General features: G+C 42.0%; 2 protein-coding genes and 1 long non-coding RNA gene across 6 annotated transcripts; 2 read left to right on the top strand and 1 right to left on the bottom strand.

Annotated features, from left to right (window-relative positions):
- The first annotated feature begins 1,197 nt into the window (after positions 1-1,197).
- On the top strand, positions 1,198-10,456 carry mthfsd (methenyltetrahydrofolate synthetase domain containing). 2 transcript variants are annotated; one of them, XM_086184946.1, is made up of 8 exons: positions 1,198-1,338; positions 1,429-1,532; positions 2,977-3,090; positions 3,908-4,021; positions 4,141-4,231; positions 5,235-5,347; positions 6,129-6,254; positions 7,521-10,456. In XM_086184946.1, exons 1-8 carry the CDS (start codon positions 1,311-1,313, stop codon positions 8,259-8,261), a joined length of 1,431 nt encoding a protein of 476 aa, XP_086041072.1. In that variant the 5' UTR covers positions 1,198-1,310; the 3' UTR covers positions 8,262-10,456. The 2 variants fall into 2 exon arrangements, with proteins under 2 accessions (XP_086041072.1, XP_086041065.1); XM_086184939.1 differs by lacking the exon at positions 2,977-3,090 and adding an exon at positions 2,794-2,907 and having other exon boundaries at positions 7,521-10,454.
- On the bottom strand, positions 8,366-14,486 carry foxf1 (forkhead box F1). Its single transcript, XM_086184958.1, has 2 exons — positions 13,218-14,486; positions 8,366-12,228 (listed from the first exon to the last, which is right to left on the bottom strand). The coding sequence occupies exons 1-2, from the start codon at positions 14,194-14,196 to the stop codon at positions 12,065-12,067; spliced, it is 1,143 nt and encodes a 380-aa protein (XP_086041084.1). The 5' UTR covers positions 14,197-14,486; the 3' UTR covers positions 8,366-12,064.
- LOC147269445 (uncharacterized) lies at positions 11,531-23,979 on the top strand. 3 transcript variants are annotated; one of them, XR_015110031.1, is made up of 5 exons: positions 11,531-12,264; positions 15,271-15,385; positions 23,291-23,393; positions 23,478-23,796; positions 23,878-23,979. It is a non-coding gene; the product is annotated as an uncharacterized LOC147269445 (long non-coding RNA). The 3 variants fall into 3 exon arrangements; XR_015110029.1 differs by having other exon boundaries at positions 11,532-15,385; XR_015110030.1 differs by lacking the exon at positions 23,291-23,393 and having other exon boundaries at positions 11,533-15,385.
- Positions 23,980-26,172: the final 2,193 nt, after the last annotated feature.

The following is a 26,172-nucleotide window of genomic DNA, read 5'->3' on the forward strand; positions in this document are numbered from 1 at the left end:
TATGATTCAAATGTTCATGATGACAGCTTGAAACATGAAGGTGAAGACAGACAGTCAGACTGGATTTACTAGCATAATCATTCTCTTCAATACTGGACTGCCCAGCACATAATAGCTGAGGGCCTGCAGGTGGTGCTCTGGCTCAACTGAGTTACAGTACAGCAGATACAGTCTGCAGTACTTATGTACAACAGGCTTAAATCTTACTACAAACTGATAGCACAGCTTCAGAGCCTGCTGCCATGACATTTGTATAGTAACATACTGGAGTCACCTGAGATGACAAAATCCCCCTTTTACTGAATAAATGAGATCATGTTTTCACAGGGGGGAAAAAATCGGATGTTTTTTTCTGAATTAAAAGGATAATGATGCTATTTCTTTTGAAAACAGGGAGTGAAAAATGTTCATTAAAATGAGCTTGTTGAATCAATGCAAATACTTTATGAAAACAACATGAATACATTTTAATGCAATACACCTCCACATTTGAGTTGACATTATGATTCGTTATGCAGTTTTACCTCATTTAAAGTTTTTTTCACAACGGCAGGTGTGTTTTACTGCGCTGAAATGAAGTGACAGTTTATGAGTCTAATAATTGATCTATGTATGTTGTTTGGTGAGGTATGCAATGTCTTCAAATGAACCACAAACTAACCTAGCATGTAAAGTTCAAGATGGATGTCAAATCTTTTTCTATCTTGTTTACATATCCAAATATTTCAATGCAATTTTTTCCCCCCTAAATTGTCCTCTGAGAAGCTTGAATTTCACATAATACACATAGTAAAAGTACAGAATAAATGACTTTCAGTGACCTAATGATTCAATGAAGCTAGTATGATGTACTTAATCGGAAAATAAAGCGCACATTGCATCAGAGGTCTTTACTGAAGTAATAAATCGGGCAGGATCACTCGTTTTCTCATTGAATTGGACTTGCAACCACTGAAATTGGTCTTAGCTGCACTCATTGGAAAGAATGCCAGTTGATGGTGCTTTAATTAAATTTTTTATCGGAGTCAAGGAGACCAAAAAATACGCTTTCAATAATAGTGATAATCCACTGAAGGTTGATGAGTCATGAGATATTTTTTGAGCAGATAGCACTTATCAAAAAATGCGGAACACTTGGCTAAAGGGTCTTAAGAATTCGCGCTTTGTGACTGTTATCCCTCCCGCGCTGCCGTAGAAATGATAAACATTGACAGGCAGCTGTTCCTATCGTATTATGTTACAGACTCACATGTGAGATCTAGCTTGATGAAGTAGAACCGAACAGGCCAAGTTAGAGCACAGATAACAAAATGGAGCCCGTTTTACAGATAAAGCCAGGTATGCTTGTTTTTACCGTGTCAGTGAGAGCACTAGAAGCACTTAGCTAACTTAACTGTGGATTTTGCTAAGTTTGTTTTATCTCACCAGGAGCGACGAAATGGGACATTCGTCAAAAAGTGTGGGACTACATCGAAGATAATAATCTGGCCAATTTTCCAAGGCCTGTCCACAACAGGATTCCAAATTTCAAGGCAAGTTAAATAAACTGTTAAAATAAACTCCAGAACCAAAGCAGCTAACTGCACGTGCACTTGCAGCTAAAATGGGACCGCTAATATGGCTTCAACCAGTTACTTATGATTGCCCATTCATTTTATAAGAGGATTCAATGTAGAGTGGATTAATCTCTCACATAACGACGAAGTGTAGCCATGACAACTCAAATCCCACAGAGATGATAGTAAAATGGAGGTAAAAGCTTTATTTGTAAAGTTCAGGGCCTCTGTGGTGTGTTGGATGCAGACACTGCAGGATATTGCTGAGAACTGACTACTATGGACGATGGCCCTGCTTTTCTAGGAGGATCATTTTTTAAGGCACTTTTTTGTCCCGAATCTTAGTTTTATTGATCCTTATCCTTGTGACATTTAGGTAACCTTCAAATTTATTCAGGCTGGAGCCTATCCCAGCAGCCTTCAGGCGAGAGGTGGGGTTCACCCTGGAAGGGTCGGCAGTCCATCGCAGGGCACACATACAGTATAGACAGACCACCATTCACACTCTCAGTCACACCTACAGTCAATTTAGAGTATCAATCAGCCTCGTCCCCTCTTGATGTCTTTAGACTGTGGGAGGAAGCTGGAGTACCAGAGAGAACCCACACAGGAACAGGGAGAACATGGAGACTCCACACAGAAAGATCCTGTGCTGGAGCCGGGGTTTGAACCTGGAACCTTCTTGTTGTGAGGCAACAGTGCTGACCACTGTGCCGCCCCCTTCAAATTCATACTGTGACATCTCTTTTGAAGGCACACTTGTTAGACAGTATTAATAAGGGTGCAGTTGTTCAGCAAGCCCACAGTTCAATTTGTTAGTGTAGATTTTTAGGTCACAATTTCAGTTCTGTTTGGTGTAAAAAAAAAAAAAGAAAAGAAAAGAAACATCCCCAGTAAATGACAGAAAAATTCAGAGACACTCATTCTGAACAAAAATGAATAAATAATAGATATTGTCACAACGATGCTCTGTTGTCATTGCGTATGGGCATTTATTCACTCCTCTCTGCACTTCTTTTTCTTGGATACGCACAACTCAATATAACGGTTTCCACATGGAACAAACAAAACAGAGTTCACAAATTTTTGAACAATGTTTTTTTTGAACTTTAGGATCTTGCATCCCTGTTTGTAAGTAACATACTAGGAGGGGGGAAAGCTCATGCTATCACATTTGCATTGCAATTCAGCAGTGTTCCTGAGCTTTGCATGTCCTGTCTGTGTATTTACTGGCCAGGGTGCAATTCAAGCATGCGACAGGCTTGCAGTCCTGCAGGAGTTCAAGTCCAGCCAGACAGTCAAAATAAACCCAGACAGACCTCAGCAGCAAGCCCGCTTTGTCACACTGGAAGTAAGTTTGCACTGAAACAACTGTACTCTTGTGCCCCCCCCCCCCCCCCCCCCCCCGTTTTTCAACCAGGGTGCTTTCACAGCCTGTGCCAAAGTGTCTGAGCTGCAGGTGTTTACCGAGACAGCTGAGGTGAAGGTGGACCCTGATAAACCCCTTGAGGGTGCCAGGCTGGCAGTGCTGCAGGTGAAAATCTCAAGAAACAGAAATGAGAGATCTAGGCAGAAATGTTATTTGTCTCTGTGGTATATCATGTAACTAAGGAACAGTAATCAGGGGAAGTGTTAGAAATGTGATTGAAGACTCAAATATCTTTATTTGATGCAACATTCTATGATGAGGACTTTTAGTTTTATTATATTGAAGACTTAAAGTGATGACATGTTCCCCGAGACTGTCGGCTAACAACAGCTACAAAAACGACCTAAACTGTCAGTTAGCAAGCTCTCAAGCACATTGTTCTGTATAATCCACCTCTCTGTTCTCCAGCTGCATCCTCAGTAGTCAACAAACAATTTGATTTGAGCTGGGGGAAAAAAACAACACAAATTATAAGCCTTCCAGTTTGGTGCTTGTCCTTGGTAGTGCAGGGTGCCACCACCAGTTAAACCTACTCATTCACGCCCATCTGCACTCATTTTTGGTTGCTGTTTTTTTTCCACACTGTTGTTAGCCATCTGTCACCATTAGCATCAAGCTAAATACATGTTGATGGTTCTGACTGCATTCTTTATTCACAAAGAAGTAATGTGGGGAGGGGAAAATGAGCTAAATACACCTTTTTATGAGTACTTGAAAGGCAAAATACACTTTCTAGGCAAAGTAATGCCTTTACTCTAGGTTTCATGTTTATATATGGTGGTCTCTGGGTGACCTCTGGGAATTTTAATTGAAACAATATGATATATATTTCTTATCACTCACTGATCCTGCCCAACATTCTCTACTACCATATTAAATTAACTGCAAATGGCTGGTGGATAATGTTTGGTTATCTTTACAGGCTCACAAAACTTTATTGGTACCAACTCCTCGCCTTCGCACTGGCCTTTTCAACAAGATTGTCCCCCCCCAGGGGGCCAGCAAAGAGCAGCTGCGCTTATGTTCTTCCTCTCAGGTTTGAACTTTGTGATGTCATTTATTGTCATATGCGTTTTCACCCATAATTGCTCCAGAAGTCCCTGTGCACTTAAAACCAACACTGAAACTTGTCCAACCTGCCATCTGATCTTTCAGGGTGTGAAAGAGTTCAGTGTGCCCGTTGGATTGGATGCCAAAGTGACAGTGGACCTGGTGGTGGTTGGTTCTGTGGCTGTGTCAGAGAGAGGTGAGGCACCACAACTTCATCTGCCCTGCTTTGTTTAATGTTGGCAGCTGTAAAGGGAAATTCCTCTATTTTTCAACCCAGGGCCTACTTTCCTACATGTATGGGTCAAAATGATGGACAGGGACCAAATTATATGACATGTTCCAGTATATAGCGATAGTCTGTCCACTGAAGGTGTTTGTTCTGGACACTGACAGGCACAGATTGTTATTAATGTCATTGATCCATACAGACAATGACCTTTTGATTTCACTTTCACTTTCTGCACTGGTGGACATTTTAGGAATATGAGATGATTTGTTAATGTGCCTAATATTTTATTGATTTATGAAGCTTTGTGGTTTTTGGTAATTACAGTGATTGGGCTATGGCCAGGTCTATCACAGGGACAATAAAGTATACCCAGGAATCATTTAAGCACCGGTGACGCTGGCAAGGCGTAATGACTACAAAACATCCAGTATGTTATCGGATCCAATGCTTTGTGTGATGAACGTCATCTTTTTGAGAAGAGCTGTAGCTTTAGAAATCATGTGTTGCAATCACCGCTGATGTTCTAGGCACCGGCTCACTCCTCTCAGGGCAGTTTGAAGAGAGGCACAATGAGAACGGGTGCAGATGGTCATAATCAAACCCATTTCAGATCCTTGTGAGTTCATAGAAATCATCCCATCGCTCACTGATTTTCGAAATGCCTCCGATAACTGATGCAGTGCTGCGGTGAGACAAACATGTTTAATACATATAATTCCAAATGTACAAAGCCATATGGTTCTCATACAGTGTTTGCAGACCTCAGCTAATTGAATTATTTTAATGATTTGAAAACATTGCTATGATCTCATTGTCATTGTATTTTAATGTAGTGCAGTTCTTAGATTGAAAGATTTTTGCATGATGTGATCTTGGTTGTTGACTATTTTGGAATAATGCACTTGTAGCTTGTTTAGGTTACGTTCATGAATAACTTTGAAAATGTTCTCATGGCTTCTGTTTCCTGCAGGCTTCCGCATTGGGAAAGGGGAGGGCTTTGCAGACTTGGAGTACGCCATGATGTCCTCAATGGGAGCTGTGAGCGAGTCCACCGTGGTGGTTACCGTTGTCCACGACTGCCAGGTTACTTCATTCATTTCATCTCCACAGGTCACATTTTCCAGGGAATAAGGTCATCCAGTTTCTGTCTTGCTCATTAGAGATCAAATTCCCCTTCCAATAAAGCTGTCGACATTACGGCTATACTCACGTCACAAACCATGACACACCACAGTCAAAAACGATGGAATGGTAGGTACAGTAGCCCAGAATGGACAAACCAAACAGCTCTGACTAAAGTTTGTATTGCTAACACATCTTTAAAACAGTGGATGTTACTGCTGCTCTATGTGCTGCTGTGGGGCTCATTTATGCTCAGTGTTTAGTCCATATTTGTGATGAAAGTTTGAGGTTATGGACCAAACGCAGCAGTGTCATTGGACAACATGTGCCTATTTAGCAAAAACTCTCCACTATTGCCACGTTTGTGATCAGACTATGTGACTCTGAACTGCCCCCTACATTGCTGGACATGGAAGTATTTTGTTTTGTAGAAGGGCACAAGTGAGCCTTTTAGGCCACTGTAGGGTTTTTTTCATGCTTGGAAGGGGGAGGTGTTCCAGCTGACTGCCTTCTGCAGCTTCTCTCAACACCTCGTGTCAAGTAAACTATAAAGTGTCAAAAATAGCATTTGCGCATATTCAAAAGTGGTTCCTTTACACTTGTTTAACATTAAAGAACGTGTGTCTTATTATTTATAGCCAAAATATCTATACATTGCTTTTCAAACGACTTAAATGAATTTGTCACTTTTTAAATTGTCATTAAATAATGACCATTCCAGCAGTAATATCTGTTCTTCCAGGTGATGGACATCCCAGAGCAGCTCATTGAGAGCCACGACCTGACAGTGGACTACATACTCACACCTACCAGAGTCATTAAAACGAACTGCCAATCCCCCAAACCTCAAGGAATCATCTGGAAGAAGGTAACGTGAAACCTTTCCTTACTCTTTGTGCTGATACTGAGGGTCCTCAATTCAGTCGCATCTCAGTTGGGAATTTATTGATATCAAAACCCAATGAGCAACTGTTTGCAGTTTGTACGTTTCTGGAAAATATACCCAATCAGTTCTTCGGTCTTTTACTGTATTTATCTTAAAAGTTTTATAATGTATGATTATTGAATATGGGCCGATAATGCAACAAGATTATAGACATAAAAAGATAAACAACAGTACTTTGATTTGAAGTGCCCTAGCTCTGTAAATTAATTCATCAAATTAAATCAAAATCTTAGCAAACCCATTTTGGTTGTAGAATTCATGTTATTAGTTGAATAACACCTGCAGTGGTAATTATGCTGTATCCTACTTTTTGATTATCCAGTATGGTTACGTTACTGCATATCTTCATGACCCTTCAACTGGATCAGTTAAAGTAGTATTGAACAGATGATAATAAAATATTAAATCGTTCTCTTTCGCAACACTGCCCTCTTGTGGACATGTAATGAAAATACACCTTATAAAAAGTTCACAGTTGACTACTCTTGGAAGGAACTAGATAACACACACACACACACACTCACACACACAGAGAAACAAAGAAAAATAAAAGTTGCCACAGAATAATAAAAGATACTATGTCATGTACTTCCTTGTATGTCACGACTTTAAACTGCCTCTGATTCTTAACCCAAGCAGTTGTACTGTTTTCCACCTGATCATTTGTCTTAAAATAGACATTGTAGGGACATTTTTCTCATCACGTGGAGAGGTTGTGTGCAAATCTCTGGGCTCCTTCAAACAGGCTTGTAAGTAAACAGAGCCCAGTGACCTCACAGACAGGAAGGCCATGTCTGATCATCAAAGACTCCTCTGCCCAGCCAGCTTGGCTCTGCAGGGGCAGGGGAACAGCAGGTCAAACAGGCCACTGTAAAAACAATAGCCTCGTATATCCTTTACAGGACTGGTCAGCATCAAAGGCTGCCAAGACACTTGAAGACGCAACAAATCAAGAGAGCAGTCTTTATTTTTAACTGCTTGGGAAGTGAAATGTCTTACTGCTATAAGGAGAGTTATTATGGACCGGAGTACAATGAAATAACACCTATTAATCTGTCAGCTTTTAAGTTGTTAATATTTTTTATTAATCTGCTGATTTGCAGCAGTAGCTCACGGCAGAGGTGTTAGCTGTGTGTGATACCTCTCCTGGGTCAGTCTCACTGAGCTTGCCCAGTTTTGTGTCCTCAGCTGGACACAGAGAAGCTGGAGAAGATCCCTATCCTGAAGAAGCTGCACGCTCTGGAGGAGCAGGCTGGAAAGGATGTCACCCTCGGGGTGGCGCCTGCTGCAACAGAGCCTGCTTTGCAAACTGGTCCCTTCAAAAGGCCACCCAGACGCAGGCCAAGGCAGAACCCACAGCAGGATGCTGAGGGAGAATCCAGACAGACCTCCAAACAGGAGAAAGAAACAGAGTCGGATCAAAAAGCCAGACAGCGCCCCAGTAGGGTGAGGAGAGAAAGCAGAGGTGAAGGCAAGGGAGGAGGGGAGGGAGCAGTCAATGAGAGAAGAAAGGGGAGAAGCAGGAGGGAGAGGAGTCTGGACGACACTGGAGGTGAAGCTGGGTCCCAGCGAAAGTTCCCTCCCAGTGTGACCACAGTTTATCTGGGGGGAATCCCCACCGGGCTGCGGGTTAGCGAGCTGAAAACTGCCCTCCGAGAGAGAGAGGCTGCACCACTGAGGCTCACCTGGCAGGGAGCTCAGCACCGGGCCTTCCTGGACTACAGTGACCCTCAGGCTGCGGAGCTGGCCCTGGAGGCTCTGCAGGGGCTCTGTCTGAATGGTCAGAACCTGCAGGCTGAGCTGGCCAAGAGCCAACGTGGAGGCAAGAGGCCTTCTGTGTCCAGGAGACCGAGACCGTCAACAGCTCCCAAATCTAAAACAGCACCATCAGATACAAAGAGTGACACCAATGGAGAGACTGAGCAGTAACAGCAGCTCAGTCCAAGAAGTACTCATAGTGGAGCGACCCTCAAATGCCTTAAATGAAGTTTGTTTGTATTTTAATATTTCAGGATATCACAATAGGACCAGAAAGTGAAGGTTAATGAACATGAATACAGGGTGCAACAAAAGGACCTTCAAATGTGAAGAGAAACCACAGCACCATGAAATAAGTTACTTGAAAAATACTGTACCATTTCAGAATATTTAGGTTGCTCTTCAAACACACGTCTTTTGGTTGGTTTCATGAGTGTTTCTCAGAGCTTTTATATCGCGAAGGCTCTTTTTTTTTTGTTTTGTTTTTTGGAGTGATTCTTAGAAATAGTCTTTGACATCACAAGCAGGACATGCAGTCTATTTTTAAACCAGGGTTAAATGCAATTTATATACAGAATCCGCAATAATTAACCTCCTCCCCCAAATAAAGTGTGCTTATCTGCTTGTGAACTGGCACAAACCAGAGAAGAACCTTGTGGTGCAGGCAGTGCTGCCGTGTGGCCTTTTTGTAGGCGTGGTTTTTGTTGATGGTCTATTAGACGCAGTTTATTTCTTTTTCACACAACAACCCCAAAAATATCACCGCACTAGGAAGATACCGCATCAGTTTGGTGTGATGCGCATGAGATTAAACTAAATTCATAAACTGAAAGATGAATTTGGTTATAGATAATAGAATCCAGCAACATGATGGAATGTAACGGCCATGAGGGACTACATTTTATTCTCCCCAAATAGTCAAATGATTATCAGTGCGTTTGAAGATGTGATGCCGGGGGGGAAAAAAGGATTTTCAAAATACTAACACATTCAAGAGGTCGTGTCTTTAAATAGTGATATTTCTAGTGTTATTTATAAAAAAAAATGACTCCCTTCTGCATATCTGTTCCATCATTTTGATAAGCCTTCAACCACTCAGTAAAAGAAAGACGCCAGTGTGCCGGGGTGAACTCTTCTAGTGTTAAATGTTTGTAATGTTTTATAACATTCTTAACTAAAGCGTTTGACTGCTGGTTCAGGTGTCGTGTCTTCCTTTTTTTTTTTTTTTTTAAAGAAAATCAGCTCAATGCCTAACATATTTTATCAATATTTAAAGGGTGCTCTCCCTTCGCTTAATGCTTTTGGTTCTAAAATTTTAAAAATCTAAAGATTGTTACCCTGAAACCAACAATTCTACAGATTTCTGAAGAAGCAGCAAAGGTCAAAAGTTAAATATGGTACTGTTGACGCCTGCTGAGGAGGTGTACCTGTGTGTGTAGTTGTATACAGCTGATGATGCATTTTTAAGCTTCTGCACCATCAGTTTTGTTCCCAAAAACAGTTGCTCTCTCTCATTGTTCATGGACCGGCGACATATCTTGTTTTGAAACCTGCAGTTGTACTGCACCATTATAGCACAGATGAAGAGGCAAACCCATGCACCAGTGAAGTAAAATACTTAATTATACACATGTGAGACACATTTGTACGCCAGGAGCCAAAAACTTCCATTTGTGACTTACTCGTGCACAAACTTCACCTGGTAACTCATGTGGGCCGGCTCTTTTCACTGAAGTGCTCACGTTGAGACACAAGCCCACATCATGTCTGTCTGCACAGAGCAGGCTTGGAGCTTTTTATGGAACTGTGATCCAGGCCTGGCCCGGGGAACAGCTGTGGAGACCCATCTCACTGCTTCAGCCCCGCCAGGACACTGAGCCGCGGCTAATGTCATCAGTTAGTTAATGTGAGATTCTACTACCGCTCTGCTCGCTGGCATGCCGTTTCACAGGAGTTCAGTCAGTGGTCATGCTGGGAGAGTGCGACACGACATACCACGTTAAAGCCTGAGGTTCATGTATGTACACCAGTCTGACGAGAACCCTAAAGAAGAACAACAACCGGACCTTGAAATACATGTTGGTACATTTTGTTCCCTGGTCGAGGAGCGTGGGCTCTGATTATTCTGAGTGAATTATTTGGAGACAAAACACATTGATACCCTGTTTTTTCTCCTCTCACCAGGAACACCAACAATCACACACTTTCAGAACCTAGAAGAAATTTGGCCTCCAACCAAAATAATAGTTTTCTTTAGCTTCATAGCCCCTGTGGCTGTGTTGTGAAGCCTGTTAAAACTGGTAATTAATCATGTCATGACATTTGAATTCGCTCAGGTGTCTTAGTAGAGCATTCATTACCTGCTCTTAAATCAAATATGTCCGTATGGTAGATTTTAATTTTTTTATTATGATTGTTAAATCAGGTATTTTGCATGCTTTTGCCAGACAGACCAAGAAGAAGTTATTCTTCCCAGAGAAGAAGCCACACGTCTCCATGTTACTGAAGATTTTAGGTTTTTGTTGTCTTATTTTATATTAATCTTTTTCTCTTTGTTAAAAATATATACACCCTTGACTTAATTGTATTCATATTTCAGACCAGCACCACTGATTGCATTTCCACGAGACTCTATTGTGCAAGCTACTCTGAGACATAAATACTTTGAGATGGGGAAAAAGCAACAGCTTTCAAGCTACAGGTTTTAACTCTGCAAGCTCGGCAGATGCTCCTGCCTCTGATTCGGTCTGCGCACTGAAGAGCCTGTGGACATTTGGAATAAGTATTTTGAATTTTGCATTAATTCAATAGACATTTCTATAAGATCATTTGATACCTTGTTGAACAGAGTCCGTGCAGACTTAAGTGAAAATAAATTAAAAAGACTTTTAATTCGCTTGAGCTGCGGTAAACCATCATTTTCACCATATTATGGTGTTATAGCTGCTGTTAATTTAGAACAAAAGTGCCTTTTTCCTCAGATTTCAGCAGAGATTTGATGATAATCAAATAATAATTGCAAGTCTGGATAGTTGTGCAATAATATTCTTTCAGGAAGAGAATACAAATAGATGATGTGTTGGAATTATATACCTGTTTAGCATTTTTAGTGGTTGTTCATGTCCCAGGTAATTTTGCCAGGTATTATAAGAGTGTGATAAAATCCAAACGTGATCCTTTTTTGAGGTTTTAGGCTTCAGCAGCCCAACACATGTATATTTTTTTTTTATTTCTTACAAATGACTTGTGTCCGATTGGCCCTCACTGGTGGACCCTCGCTAAATTCACTAAACAATATAGAAGTATACTGTGCTGAAAATTAATGGTCTACATATCATAACACAAACGACATTTTCAAACAAATAAGCGTTCTGACAAATATTGCCAATATACCTCCTTGGCCAATTCGCCTGAAATTAAAATATGTAGGCCCTCAGAATAAATAAAAAAGTTGCGCTTATAGGCTATTCAAAAAGTGTCTTAATCATTTTATACAGTATGGACATATAAATACAATGTCCATGATAGTTCATTTCAAAAGTCAACGCTGATATAAGTCCAGAAAAAGGAAAAAGAGCATCAGTCTAATTTGTCAAAGAAAAAACAGAAAATGGAAGTGTGCATTTTTTTTTACATAGGCCTACTTTAACAAGAAGAATAAACATGAACAAGTGTGAAGTGGTAGTCATCCGCTCTGCAGGACTTAGTACCAAACAGCAGCAGGCCTTCAACCCGCTCGTCGATGCTGACGGCATGAAATGTTTGTATTATTATATATTATTATTACGTGGTTGCTTGTGATCGGCTCGTCTCCGTGCAGCGACAGAAATAGTCCGGTGCACTTGAAGCAGTGAGCGCTCTCCAGGGCCAAGGCAGGCACGCCTTTAGGTCTCTCAGTGGTTATTTACTCGATCTGTTCACCGGGCTCAAGTTTGTGACACCGTCCTCTCATCTGCAGATTGTCCGGGGTGGCATCACATGACGCAGGGCTTGATGTCCTGGTAGGAGACCTGCTGGTGGTGGTAGTAGGAGCCGCTGCTCGGCGAGTGCATCGCTGAGGACGTCATAGCGTTGAACGAGAAGACGAACTCCTTTCGGTCACACATGCTGGGAGACTGGGAATGGTACCGAGGAATACCTGCAAAACACGCAGGAGATATTACGTATACAGCAGGTTCAGGCAGATTCTTCCTTTATTTAAAAAAAAATATGAGGACATACACGAATACTGCGCCGTCTTTATTTTTGCTTTGATTTATTTTTGTATTTGTGCTGATCTAAAACAAAACAGTTACATCATTTATAAAAACGTTGTGTATCTGTAGGATTTCCTTGTTGTTTAATATAGATAACATAGACTTGTCCTAATAGGTCAGAACGGGTGTCCATAGTAATTATAATTATACGAAAGTACATTAGTTTCATTAATATGTTTGAAAAATAGACTTATTCTATAAATGATTATCTCTTTTTTTTGTGTCCCTACACAAAGATTCCCTCCAAAGCTGAGTTTCACGTTTTAAGATGTATGAAACATATTTGCGCCTCTTCTAAATCCAACTTTCATGTTCTTCAAAGGCCTGGAGTCCATTTAGCGAGCACGATAAAGATTGTCTAAAAAGGGGAGGCGGGTTTCCAGGGCTAATTGACAGTGGCCCTCTCGCACGCCAGTCCCGGAGGACCCCAGGCCTCAGGGCAAGGCAGCCTGGTCGTAACCGCGCTTGTTTTTCTTGCGCCGAGATTGGCACGGCTCTAAACTGTCCCGGCAGACTTGCCCTCTCGTGCCTCTCAAATACTTCCAGACACCGAAACCATGTGAGATTTAAACCCATCGCGATATCTTGCTTTTATTTTGAATTGGAGTTATACGGGAGAATATGGTTTATTTTCGTTGTACCCTTTCCCACGGTTGTCCTAATTTTAATTATAAAACGCAGATGTTCTTTTGTGACAGCAGCACAATTCAAATGGTTACTCGGTATTTTCCATCATAGGCCCATCTAATTTAGAGTTTGGCCGCTCTCAAAATTAATTTGTTCCACGTTCTGCTTTTGTTTTTTTGGTCAAACTTGCTGCACTTTTACCAACTTTTACAGTTTTCCACAGTAGACATTAGAGGTGTTTTACCTTGTAAATCTGTGGTACTGTGGCCGTTCTGGTGCAGGTATGGCTGCTCTAATGAATGCGTCGGCAGACTCGGCTGCAGCGGGTTGGCTCCGGGATTACAAGGAGACAGAGGCTGCTGCTTTATGTAGGAAGCTCCGTTATTCAGTGAAGCGGAGGGGGCCGGAGCCCACGCCGAAGCTGAGCTCGAGTAGACCGGGTGAGGGTCCATTACTCCCCCGCTGGTGAGCAGAGGGGAGGCGGAATTGTCATGGTGGGGATAATCACTCCCGCTGGATCCCGTACAGCTTCCCATGTAGGAATGTCCGCTGTTGGTCGACAAGTGTGTCATGGAGTGCCCAGACAGACCCATCCCCTCCATGCTACCTGCCAAGTGTCCATTCATCATCCCAATCCCACTGTCCAGAGACAAGCTGTTGGGTGGACAGGACAGGCCACCGCCGCTACCCTGGAAGTTGTAGGTCTCGGGGATGTGGTTGAAGCCCAAGCCGTTCATCATGCTGTACATGGGCTTCAGCGCCTGGCACTTGCGCCTAAAACCCCGGGGTCTCCTTCTGAAGGAGCCTTCCTCAAACATGAACTCACTAGCCGGGTCGATAGTCCAGTAATGGCCCTTCCCTGGCCGGCCGAGGCCCTTGGGCAGCTTGATGAAGCACTCATTCAAGGACAAGTTGTGACGCACGGAGTTCTTCCATCCCTGGTATGAGCCCCTGAAGAATGGGAAGCGGCTCTGCAGGAACTGGTAGATTTCGCTGAGAGTCAGGCGCTTGGTCGGAGAGCTCTGGATAGCCATGACGATTAGAGCGATGTACGAATACGGAGGCTTCTCTGGCCGGCGGATGCCCGCGTTTGTCTTTTTGGTTTTCGTAGTGGAGGAAGCGGTTTCCATCACCGCTGTCTGTCCATGCGGTTTCTCCGGGGCAGACATAGGGCTGCTCTGGGCAGGAGTCTGCGCTGGGGGCTGCTGGACCTCTGCCGTCATTAGTTAAATTTAGTCGTCGTGATGGCAAACAGAAGATGTTTGTTTCCAAACCTATAAACACAACCGGCAACGACACTGACTCACTGACATAAAGAGGCGAAAAGAGCCTGTGGGTGAACTTAACGCACGAGCCAAACGAAAGTCCGAACTTCTTCCTGTCGGTTCTGTCCTGCAGCAGTCTGGAGTCTTGCACGCAGCGACCGAGATGGAATTAAGCAGCAGAACAGGAGCCGCTTTCCACTTCAGTTGGTGTGTTGTCGTGCGTCCGAGGAGCTCACTTTTTACTTATCTGTTGCCATCAGCGCATTGGCGCTGGATGTCTTGGACATTCTGATGTTGGGACCCGCCCAGTTCCCTCCTACTCCAGTGGTGGGCTGGAAGCTTGCACATCTGTGTGCTTTCACTATTCAGGGATATGTGTGTGTTTTTTCTCTTCCTCACACGGAAATAAGGATTCTATCTTTAATATAACATGGACTTTATCCGCCATGCATGTGTCGTAACATTAATAGCGTTTACTACGTCATCACAAATGCAAAGCCTACAGGCCACAGATTGTGTAGATAAAATCCTTTTGAAAAAAAATACCATAAAATATTTCATTTTAATCAATTTTACAAAAATATAATTCTGAGATTCAATCTTTTTTTCGATTCATTAGTTTCGGGTCAATAAAATGTCTTTGTCTATGTCAGTTTTAAAGCCGGTGAAGTCGTTGCTCCTCTGCGGGAAACAAGTGATGTTTATTGTAACTTAACTTCTGAAATATTAAAAAAAAACAAAAACATGTTTACTGCGTGAAAATCATTTTCCAAAGAGCGTGCCCCTCATTTTTAAAACCACCCTCCCGATTTCTGTGAAAGATAGACAGGAACATGGGCAGGATGTTTATACAGCAGAATGTAAACATTTTCCCTGGCCTTCTTTAAATAAAAAATCAAGCAAAAGCCCCGTTAGATCATCTAATACTCAATCTGATGCGATATGCGCGTCTGGGCATGGTGTCTTCTGTAGATGGTGGACGTTTTTACACAAGAATATTGTTTGTGTAATGCAGTCATAATATTTACGCAGGAACGCTGGAGGAGTGAGTTGGAGGCTCAGCCGAACTGTGAGCTCAGAAACTCGGACGGAGACTTGAGATCGACTCCTGCCAGCAGTTTACCACCGGAATGATCCAGGAATACAAGTAAGCTGGATTCAACAGGTTTTTTTTTTAGTCAGAAGATCACCAGCGGAACTTTATTTATGTGCCGTGTTAAACGATAGAGATGTTTATTTTGTGTTATATGACGTTCCAGGATCATTAAAACGATGCCGCAAGCTACGGAACCTTTCTCGTTCCATGCGTTGTTATTCAGTCCAAAAAAAAAGATGCTGCACATCAGCGTAATTTACCTCTTTTTTGAATCGAAATGCGTAATTGTTGTTAGATTTACTGCCATTGACGCAGCTGCGTATGAGGGCTACTGAAAGACGATCGGTCTATAACCTAAAACTGTTGACAGTAGGTTGCTTATTGTTCCCTGGAGATCTCGATCGCTGCAGTCTGCAACCTTTTGCCTCTCCGTGGGCTCACTCATTGGAGCATGTTGCGCCTCTAACCTCGAGCAGAGGCTTATGAACACTCCTGTTTTTGACAGAGTGGAATATAACACCAGAGAAGCGAGACTAGAATGGACACTTTGCAATTTGACAGGCTGGTGCGTAATTGGAGGATATGGCTGTGCGTAAAAGCTGTCCGTTTAAGATATTTCTTCCCCGCATAAAGAAATGTCCTTTCAGTGTCTTTTAAGTCTTCAATTTTCAGAAGAATGAGATGAAATAGTAGTATTTTTATGAAGTGTAACACAAATGTAGAATTGGTTATTGATGTCCGGTCCAGAACAAGAATGATTGCCTTGTTTGTTCCAGGCGGTTTGCCGCGGGGGAAGCGAGAAAACAATCGATTGTCAAAATTTCATTGTCAACCAAAAAGGAGACGGACGCACAACTATTATTTTTCTCTGCCCAGTGGAGATTCAATGCCAGGGATAAATGAATGTTCATATTGTTTTAACCGGTCCCTGAACGGACACTCGGCTGGAGAGAGGGCCACACATTTATCAGCGTAACGGACCACCCAGCACGCACCAGGGGCAGGCGCGCTCCCGTCCTCCCTCTGCCCACTGCATTTAATTACCGCTGATGACTTCATTCCATTAAAGACACCCCCCCCCCCCACACACACACACACACCCACTCGCTCCATGTCATGTTCTTCTTTATTCTCTATAGGTCCTAATATAAGACGAATATCTTTTTACCCGCAAGTCCATTTAAAGAGGCTCATGTTTACGCAGAAACGTCCGTGTTGGACGCTGACGCTCTACTCCCTGCTGCTCTCCTTTTTCCTCACTGAAGAGAAAAATCATTTTTCTTTATAATTACATACAGTGAAGTTTTAGAAATAAAATGTGTGTGTACATATATATATATATATTTGGGTATGAACCTGACGTCTTAATATGATAATCTATACAATCGCAATCTACCTGTCGAGCATATCTGCCATCTAAAACCTTCTTTAAGGGCGCATAACCACGTTTATTCGATAGGTAACGAGCGCGAAAAGGCAGGAAATAGTTGCCATAAGAGTGTCGCTGGCAGATTATGTTCGTCACTGAGGCTCAAGTCTCGAGGTCAGAGCTTCCCAGTTGCTCCATCGCAGACGAAGTCATGCACTTTTCCATGACGTCCCATCATGAAATATTTGACAGCGCTGCATCCTCAGGAATGCTCGGCCACTTAGGTGGAGGTACACCGCAGAGTGCACAGTCCTGACAGGCTTTCCGGACTGTCTCACCGTTATTTAGTGCTCCGGAGCCAGAATATGCCCCCTTAAAATCACATTGCAGCAGTGTTCCGAGGCACTGTACACATTACATGTTTTGTAATTTGGTAACATTCTCTAGTCAGCTTGAACTCTCGTGCAATGACGCATCACACGTCACTTGGCGAAGAAATGTAAATATGTGAGGCCACCTGACCTGAATATTACTGTAGGAGAGACTGAATATTAAGATTACTATTTTACTCTCAATTCAGTGTTTATTCTCATATTTTTTTTTAGGTTTGTTGCGTTTCAACTTTGTACATAACGAGTGAAAAAGTCAATAAGTTCAAAAGCTTTTTATCAGCAATGACGCAAACAAAGGAGAATTGTTGTTTTCAGCATCAGCGGACTAAATTGGTGGGAGATGATGGATGAAACGCTGTCTATTTAGTGCAGTTTAGATTCCAATACAAACGAACCTGTGTGTGAGAGACAAACGGTGCTGGAAGAGGCCCAGAGGGTCACCTGAAGGCCTCGGGGACCTCAGTGGAGGATCGTGCGACAGAATGATCCATCAACGTCGTTCAACGAATCAGACTTGAACTTGAAGCGCGCTCCCCGTCAAGCCCCTTCCGTTTAAAATCATACAGTACTCGGGAACTCGTTTATGTCGCAGCAATTCTTGTTTCTACATTTAAAAATCACACTCTGTTAACATGTTTTATTCCGCAATTTTTGTTGAAAATTCAATTTAACGTGAAAATAAAAATTCCAGGTTGAAAATGATTATTATTTGGAACAAACCATGATCCTTTTATTGCAAAAAAGGTTAAAACCTGTTAAATTTGTAAGTTAGGTAATGTTAAAAAGGGGTCTAAATTCCTGGCCTGCAAAAGGCTTGATTTTAGAAGGTAATTCATTTTTTTTTTGTTTTTTTATTGTGGAAGCCAAAAGCAAACAATGCAAGCACTAAAAACAACTCTTGAAACCTTTAATCCCTGTTACTTTCTCTTTTTTTACATTACAGGCCTAAGGCTTCTTGGAAAAAAATGAAATTTACGTTTTATTTATTTACTTTTCTTTTTCTTTTTTGATTATTAACATAATTAACAAATATGGATGCCATCCACACAGAGTTGCATGAATGATGTTAAATTTTGAAGGTCAACGAGTTTAGTTTTTTTCTTTTATATGGGGGGGGGGGGGTCAAATGACAGGGTCATCCTCATTGGGTTTCTGGCTCTTTGTCGCCTCGACTTCATTCAGCGTTGTCGCTTAATTGAAAACAGTGTAATGTGGAGGCGGGCAGGCCGAGCCCTCATCACTTTCCCTGCGCTGTAGGTGGCCGTGTATATTTTCCTTTAAGTGGTGTTTATGTGAACGAGAAAGGACGGGATTGCTAGCAGACCGCTGATTGCGTTGGTTTGGTCGCTAACGTGAATTGGAAATGTATTCGGTGGTCGCCGCCCTCTCCAGCAATCCGCTGCGACACAAGTGCGCTCTAATATTTTAACATTTAATTTGCCTCACGACTTTTGGGAATGAAGGCGTAAGGAAAAGTAGTTCCTCAATTAGCAGCGCGTCCCTTCGTGTGTGTTGCCTGGTGAGCGCAGGGAATGTTTCCTGACACCTCAGGCTTCAGTAATAAATGCTGATATCAAGTGAAACTGTGAGCTGTGCTGCAAATGAGGCATAATCTTTTGAAAATTAATCTGATTCATGTTAGGCCTATTTTTTTTTTTAGCTGCCGTTGAAGTCAAATCACCCCTTCATATTTATTTATTTATTTATTTATTTATTTATTTATTTATTTATTCTTACTGAAGCTTTAAAACAGTACAGCAATAGCTATTTAGAGTCGTTTTCCCAAAACTGTCTTGATTTTTACCGGCCTTCTGCAGTTATCCTTTATAGACAGCATTTGGACGTCGAAAATGCTGCCTCCTCAGTAACTATATTGATTTTTGTTTTTATCTTTATTCAGATAGTCTTCATTTGTCAATGTCTAACTGTATTTTTCCACACCTGTTTGCCTCAGCTGCACACTATAAAATCACAACAGGGTCTTCTTACGATATTTGGGTGATTACACTGCTTTGACATAGCCATTTATTAATCTAAATTTAATTGTCTTAAAATGAGTCTACGTCTAACATTTGATTCAATGCAGCGACCACGTGACTCGCCATTTACAGTAAGCGAAAACCTTATAAGGATCCTCTGATAGCACAAGTGCTGTCAACCCTGCAGGATTCCTCGGATCCTCAGTACACATCGAGGTTTATATCTGGAATCTCTCGAAACAAAGTTTTTTTTCTTGTTTTGTTTTTTTTTGTTAAATCAAACCATTCCAGAAGACTTGAGTCACTGATGCAGGCGTTATTGTGAGAACCCCCCGGCCCCCCGCAGTAAAACTTCCCGCAACAGTCCCTTGTGAGCTCTACTGACAAATTAAAGATTGCCTAAGATTGTTATTTCCATGTTTCTGTATTCACCCCTTTGTCACGTGTTAGATTTTGGCAGTTAACCATCCAAAAAAAAAACAAAACCATATATATTTAAGAAAAATAATAATAGAGGCATCTGTAAAATTCTTTCTGGTTTATTTTGTGATCATAGGCAGTACCACATAATTTGAGATGAAGGGCAGCAGTGGGGAGGATCTGGCAAGTCCAGAGGTTTTACAAATACCAAACTGTCCAAATGTGGTTTTGCACTTGCAGGGAAAATGTTCGGTAATTTTAAATACCTGTTCATAGTAAATGGGTGTTTCAGATGGCAGAGTGCTATTTTATTTAATTTTTAAAACAGGAAAAAAAATAGTATAACAAAAAGATGAGGTTTGCTGCAGGTCCAGGCATCAAGGTTAGACATGAAAAGAACGAAGAGAAAGAAAATATAGGTGATTAAATGGAAGGTTTGCTTTTGTGTTCATCCTTCGAACGATTTGCAACATTATTAGACATCGTGCAACAATATTTCTGGATATATTCATGTTTTACAATAATCTGGCTTTATATTTTCATGTAGGGACTTTTATTTTTCTGTACTTAATGCATGTGAAATACAGCATGTCAGGACTTCTCTAATAAAACCACAAAGGTTTGGACTTAATTCTATTTTTCTCATCAAAGTGATAGATACCAAGTAATTTTGGTTTAATGCTGAATAATAATAAAAAATAGACCTGCACATTTGTGTTTATAACTTCAAATTCATTCATTCATAACCCAAACAAAAAAAAAATTAAAAGGCTCAAATAAAATATGTCACATTTGAAGAACAGTAAAACATTAAACTGTTGTTTTTGTTGTTCTGTTTTATTTTAAAGCAAATGAAATTTAGATTGATTTTAAACTTGCGTCTTGAATATTTTTCACATTTTGAAAGGATTTCTTAATATTCCTCTCTTTTCATTCATTCTTATATCTGAACAGCAGTTTGTTGGAAAATGATCACATCATATTCTGGCTAGAGTACATCCTTTATATTTCCTGCAGATTTCAAATTTTTTATTAATTATGTGTTTTTCCTCAATATAGAACTGGAAGGAAAACATTCATGTTTAATACACTGTGAAATCTAGACGTGTTCTCTGCTCCTCTTATCACCCTCTATCATAAAATAATGACCATCTGTACGTAATGAAATTCTATCAGCTCCATTTTTCACAAAACAAGCAAGAAAGACAAAGCTTCTCGATTGTCTTTCAGGCTTCTCTTGGCATGTTTGCTTCACCGTTCTCATTTGCTGGCCTTTCCTGGGACATTCAGTCTGTCCCACACAGCGAGTGGGAGCCTGTTTGGTGCCCCACCCTGCAGCCCTGCACACCTCCCAGGGTTGGTCCATCATGGTCTGTCTGATGCAGGGAGAGACATCAATAATAAGAGCTGAAGCAGAAACCACAGTGGAGAAGACAAAAGAGAGAGGGAGGGCAGACGCAGGCCACAGCTGGCTGTGCTGCAGGTTAGCTGCTTTGATACTGGCTTGATGGCAGTTTGATGGGGCAACATGGGTTTATACATACGTGTTTATACAATATCTATGCTGTTTACACATAGCCCACCAACTCTTTTTTTTCTTTACTCAGAAGGGGGATTTTCCTGTGGCAAGTTGCTTTGGAAAAAGCAATTAAGAATTCCCAAACAGTACACCACAATGGGAGATATCATTTGTGCATTGTGTGTTCCATGTCCTTTGCAGTCTTTGTCTGGAATGGCTTGGATATTTTTAATCTGCACACAACTGAACCCACCTACAGAAAAGCCACAAATTGAATGGGGGGGGGGGGCATGAGTGGGCATTATAATTGCCTATTATGGAGCTCAAACTCCTCTGTTCTGCCATAAACAGCTTTGGTAATTCACAACTTGATACCCAGTGCTCCAGCCGGTTTGAAATTAGGGCATATCCTCATTGTCTGTGGGAACCCATAGCCAGGCAGCGGTTGGAATCAGTCAGGAATGCTTTGGGATGGTAACTGGATTCGGTTGTAATGCCCAGCTCTCCACAGCGGAGCAGTAGGGTGGGAAAAAGGCCGAGAGCATTTCCTGAGTGGAGGGGGGTCCCAGCGAAGCATCACACGCATGGGCATTATGTGACAGTGATCCTGCCAGGTTTTAGCCTACGATCGCACGTGAAGAGTGGAGAAGATTGCCGCTGAGGGGGAGGCGTTGTGGTGGAGTTGGGCAGTGCCAGGGATGGAAAGAAGAAAAAGATGAAGACAGGGAGAGGCTGGAAAGAAGACAAGTGAGGAACAAATAGTGAAGCTGGTATTTTTTACAAAGCAACATTTGAAAGAGGGGGAGGTCAAAGAAGAATTAAATCTACTGTCTGTACTCATGGGAGGTTAGAAGAGTACATCCAGAAGTTGCTTCATTTTTCCTCCAGTGACTTGAACAGCTGTGTATGCTCCATTAAACCCTTCACAACCGTATAAAACCATCGAACAATAAAATATTTATCAGTCTTAATGGAGCCTAAAAATAATGGCTGTGTAACTGTTAATGTCCCACTTAGAAATTAATATTGTTGGCACAAATATCCAAACAATAATTGATGATCATTATGATTTTTTTCTTTTGAAGCTGGTTGCCGTGTGGGCTACGGGTGAGAGGACACAGATGTATAATTTGAGCATGCGGGAGCTAAAAGGCTCTCCTGGGTGTTTTTGCATCCACTTTACAGACGATCCCTCACCTCAGTTTGACTTTTTTTAGACTGTGAAAGAACCAGGACTCAATATCAGCAGTTAGAAAACACACCTTTGTAACACCAGTCAAGGATTTTCCCTCACATTAAAACATTGCAATTTTATTTGTATTATGGCAACCCTGCTTAATCGTATCTTCTCTACAGTCAACAATTGGCTGACGGCTTTGCTGAAAAATCTGAATCCCACTGAGCAAGTAGCAACAGTGGTAGGGGCTGATGCAGTTTATGTGATTTGTAATTGGATTTATAAATACTTATCATTGTAAATTGTAAGTTCTACTGATCGTAGCTGGGTAGGTGTGAAATAACTTTTAGGACTTTTAGGAATCTGTCAACCAGGCGATGTAGGAAAAAGCAAATATAACTGCAGTCTGAATGCTGTTTCTATCTCTTTCATTACATCACAGAAACATTTGATCATTTGTATCATTATTCCAAAGTACTACACGTACCCTACATCATGGGCACCGTGGCTCAGAGGTTGGGTGGCCGTCTAGCAACCGAAGGGTTGCTTGTTTGATCCTCACTTCCCCCGGTGACCATGCTGAAGTGTCCTTGAGCAAGATACTGAGCCCCTAATTGCTCCTGATGGCCCTGTGACGGACTGGCAACCCATCCAGGGTGAACCCCGCCTCTCACCCAATGTCAGCTGGGATAGGCTCCAGTGCCGCAAACCCTTAACAGATAAGCGATAGAAAATGGACAGAAGGATAACGTCACTTCTTTTTAAACTGAGCTTAATGTCACTGTGAAGTTTTTAGTGTGATGTTTGCAAAGTTTTAACTGCAACCAATTCTTCTAATTCTCTATTCATATCCCTGGAAGAAAAAGTATGTTGATGTGTATGTGTGTGTTCTATAAGTAAGTTTTTTCTGTGTATGTCAGGGGTTACATCATGAACATGCATATTAAAATATTTTTGGCTCTACTTAAAGTTAACCTGCAGCTGTCAGTTACTACATGTAGTCATGTAGCTGTGCATGTGAGAATATTGCTGACTAAATATTTGCGCGTGTGTGTGTGTGTGTGTGTGTGTGTGTGTGTGTGTGTTTGTGTTTTAGCCAGACGTTAATCCCTCCAGCTTGTGTAAATGGGAGGATCCTGGGAAGAATCTTACCCCATAGTTGTCAGAGGGCTTTTTATTTCCACCTGCTACCGGACTGTTTCCGTAGGTCTGCTCTATAACAATGGTACTGGGAATGTTGTGGAGTGCAAAGTGATTGATGTCGGACTGTATTTGGCCCTTCTTCAGATTGGGGCCTGAAAGGAAGTGGCTATCCCTCCCTTCCACCTCCACAACCCTGCAATAACGTAGTCTGAAGCGGACTGAGTGCTGATCAGGACTTTCTTAGACATCTCATTTTAACAAAGTGCCGATCACCACAAAAGACACGTTGGCAGGCGCGTATAAACAAGTTTATGTCCTATAAGTCAATTTTCTACTGAATGAACCTGGTTTCATGCCCTCCATTTTGTCTCCAGCCAACATCTTGTCCTGTCTGAGGGTTCTGATACAGGCTCATCATGACTGCATTCTTTCCGTTTTGCTGAAGAGCAGAGTAGAAAAGAAGGTAATCTATCACTCAAATTGCCGGTGTGGTGTCCTTCTCTTTCTCTATTTCTAACCGTGTTTCTCTTTCTCCTTCCTCTAGACTGGAGTGGGCAGACGTGTGGCTTTGGCCACAGGAAACTGTGAATTCTTTGGAGAATGGAAGATGTCTTATGGAGGGATGTACTGGCCCCCGCCCACCCACTCACCACCCCAAACTGACCCCTGACTCATCCATGTATATCATATATACCCATTCATTTATATCAGGCCATCAAAGTGAGAAATGATGAGACACTTTGGCTGTGTGCTTACACTCTGGAGTCACGCAAGGAAGGAAATCAGCCACGGTCTGCTACAAGTGGCGAGGTGAGAGAGAATAGCTGCAGTCCCCCAGTGCAGCAGAGATTTAGCTCTCACAGACAGTATTTATTCCACATCATCTCTGCTGCAAAGACTTTTAACCTACACAAAACAGCAGCGCTGTGACAGTCACAAGAGTGTGTGTGCGTCGACAGCTGCTGTAAGCTGTAAGACCAGATGGACTCATACACCGAGCTGATGATTTATCCACTCTGAAAGTGTGTTTAAACTAAATTCTTTTTTCACAGTATTAGATGTTGTGACACTTTGCCACTGCTACACAATGAAGATCAGTCGCCCAGTCCCCAAAAAGATGCTGGTTCGTCTCAAGGTTAAAAAAAATCAGTTTCTCTCAGCTCAAAAATACACCTCTATTCAATTCATTTGAGACCATAATTGGAGGTGTTTTAAAATCAAATGATTTTAAGCCACATTTTACATGTCATGGTTTTCACAAAAGAAAAATGTCATAACAGCATCATGTCATCACGCAACCAAAGATTCACGCTGACTTGTTCTGCTGTCTCAGACTCAAAGGTCGTTATATTTCATCTGCATTTGGTGTCGTGTTTTGGCTCAACTTGTCACGTTTCACTCACAGCTGAAGGTTTGTTTAAAAATGAAGTTATTTTTAGCAAAACCCCCCTCTAATTGTTCGAGTGATCCCGACGCTCACTGAAAACATTCTATAAAAGTGATTTTGTGTTGATCCCCAAATCGCTGTGAAGTCGTTTCACGGTCGTGAATTATCTTCTCATCAGTTTATAAAGTCTGACTGCCTACAAGCTGAACTGCTTCAAAATATTTGTTGAAGAGTAATGTTAAGGGAGTTTGAATCATCAAATGTAAGGCAGTGATTCCTCGAGGGCTTTGGTGGACTCCAAGGTGTGTTTATGGCGACCGGCGTTTCAGACATCGTTGTCCTCCGTGCTGAGTGACGTTAGATTTTCAGTTACACAACTGTCCATTTTAAGAGGCATCTGCTCATCTGCCCCGTAATAAACATGACACTTTATCTCTTTCCATCGTTACATCCGTGCGAGTAACTTCATTGCCGACTGTCATGAGTATCCTGTTACACACCCCCATACACACACACACACACACACACACACACACACACACACACACACTCACAGAGTACACACACAACCACAATGAGAGAGTCAACAGCTCTTATTTTGGCTGATCTCTCCTGAATTGTAAGTCTTGTCAGGGGTTTGATTGATAGTTGTGTTTATCACCATATTATTAAGTAATCAGGCTCACCACAGTTGGGCCTGAAGCTCCTTAATTCCAACTAAAGAACACAGTTTCGTGCTAATTAAAGGTTTGCTGAAAGTGTTTATTTTTGTGAAATTTTAAAATATAGTTGAGTGTTTCATGAGAGGGTGCCCATTGTTGCTTTTGTACCCGCTCTGGAACATTTAGCAGCAAATGTAGTTGGTGTGTATCTTTATCAGGATCAACAGGATAGACAGAGAGAGAGAGCCGAGCTGCAAAGACATGTAAACGTCTGGCCTTTCAGCGCGTTAAGATACTGTTGGGTTCACATGGCTGTAATATCCTGTAAATGACCATCGAGATGTATGTGCCGGTTTTGCGTGTATAAAATGAGAGAGCCACTCAGGCTGTGTTCTTTGTATCAGCAGAGGTTTCTTCTCGCTTCGTTAATAGAGCCCGTGGCAGGCTGCGTTTGTGTATCGGCGAAGTAAACACAGTCACGGCAAAGTGGACATGCTGCTGAGTGTGTCCTGACTGGAGACAGAGAGCACTGTGGCACTGTGTTACACTGGCAACTCACAGAGCCAGGGCTCATGTGATGAATGGCCATTTGGTAATGGGCCATGTATTAAGGTGAAACAGCTCTTTTAAAAGCCCGAGCTTGAGCCGTTGCTATGGGCGATTTGAATCAGGAATCAATCAGCTGGCAGATGTTTCTTGTTGGATCGGTCAAGTCGGTCTCAGTCGTCCTCTCAACTAAACGAACCGAGAGTTGCTTGTGAAAAAGCTCACATCTATCCCTCACAACACC

This window comes from Aulostomus chinensis, chromosome 2 (genome assembly GCF_037954235.1).
Source record: "Aulostomus chinensis isolate RoL2024-O1b breed Wild chromosome 2, RoL_Achi_v1.0, whole genome shotgun sequence".
Classification (NCBI taxonomy): domain Eukaryota; kingdom Metazoa; phylum Chordata; class Actinopteri; order Syngnathiformes; family Aulostomidae; genus Aulostomus; species Aulostomus chinensis.

Coding starts and splice junctions, on each gene's coding strand:
- mthfsd (XM_086184946.1), top strand. CDS start 1,311: ATGGAGCCCGTTTTACAGATAAAGCCAG. Junction 1,339..1,428: donor CGTTTTACAGATAAAGCCAG/GTATGCTTGTTT, acceptor TTATCTCACCAG/GAGCGACGAAATGGGACATT. Junction 1,533..2,976: donor ACAGGATTCCAAATTTCAAG/GCAAGTTAAATA, acceptor TTTTTCAACCAG/GGTGCTTTCACAGCCTGTGC.
- foxf1 (XM_086184958.1), bottom strand. CDS start 14,196: ATGACGGCAGAGGTCCAGCAGCCCCCAGCGCAGACTCCTGCCCAGAGC. Junction 12,229..13,217: donor CAGTACCACAGATTTACAAG/GTAAAACACCTC, acceptor CGTGTTTTGCAG/GTATTCCTCGGTACCATTCC.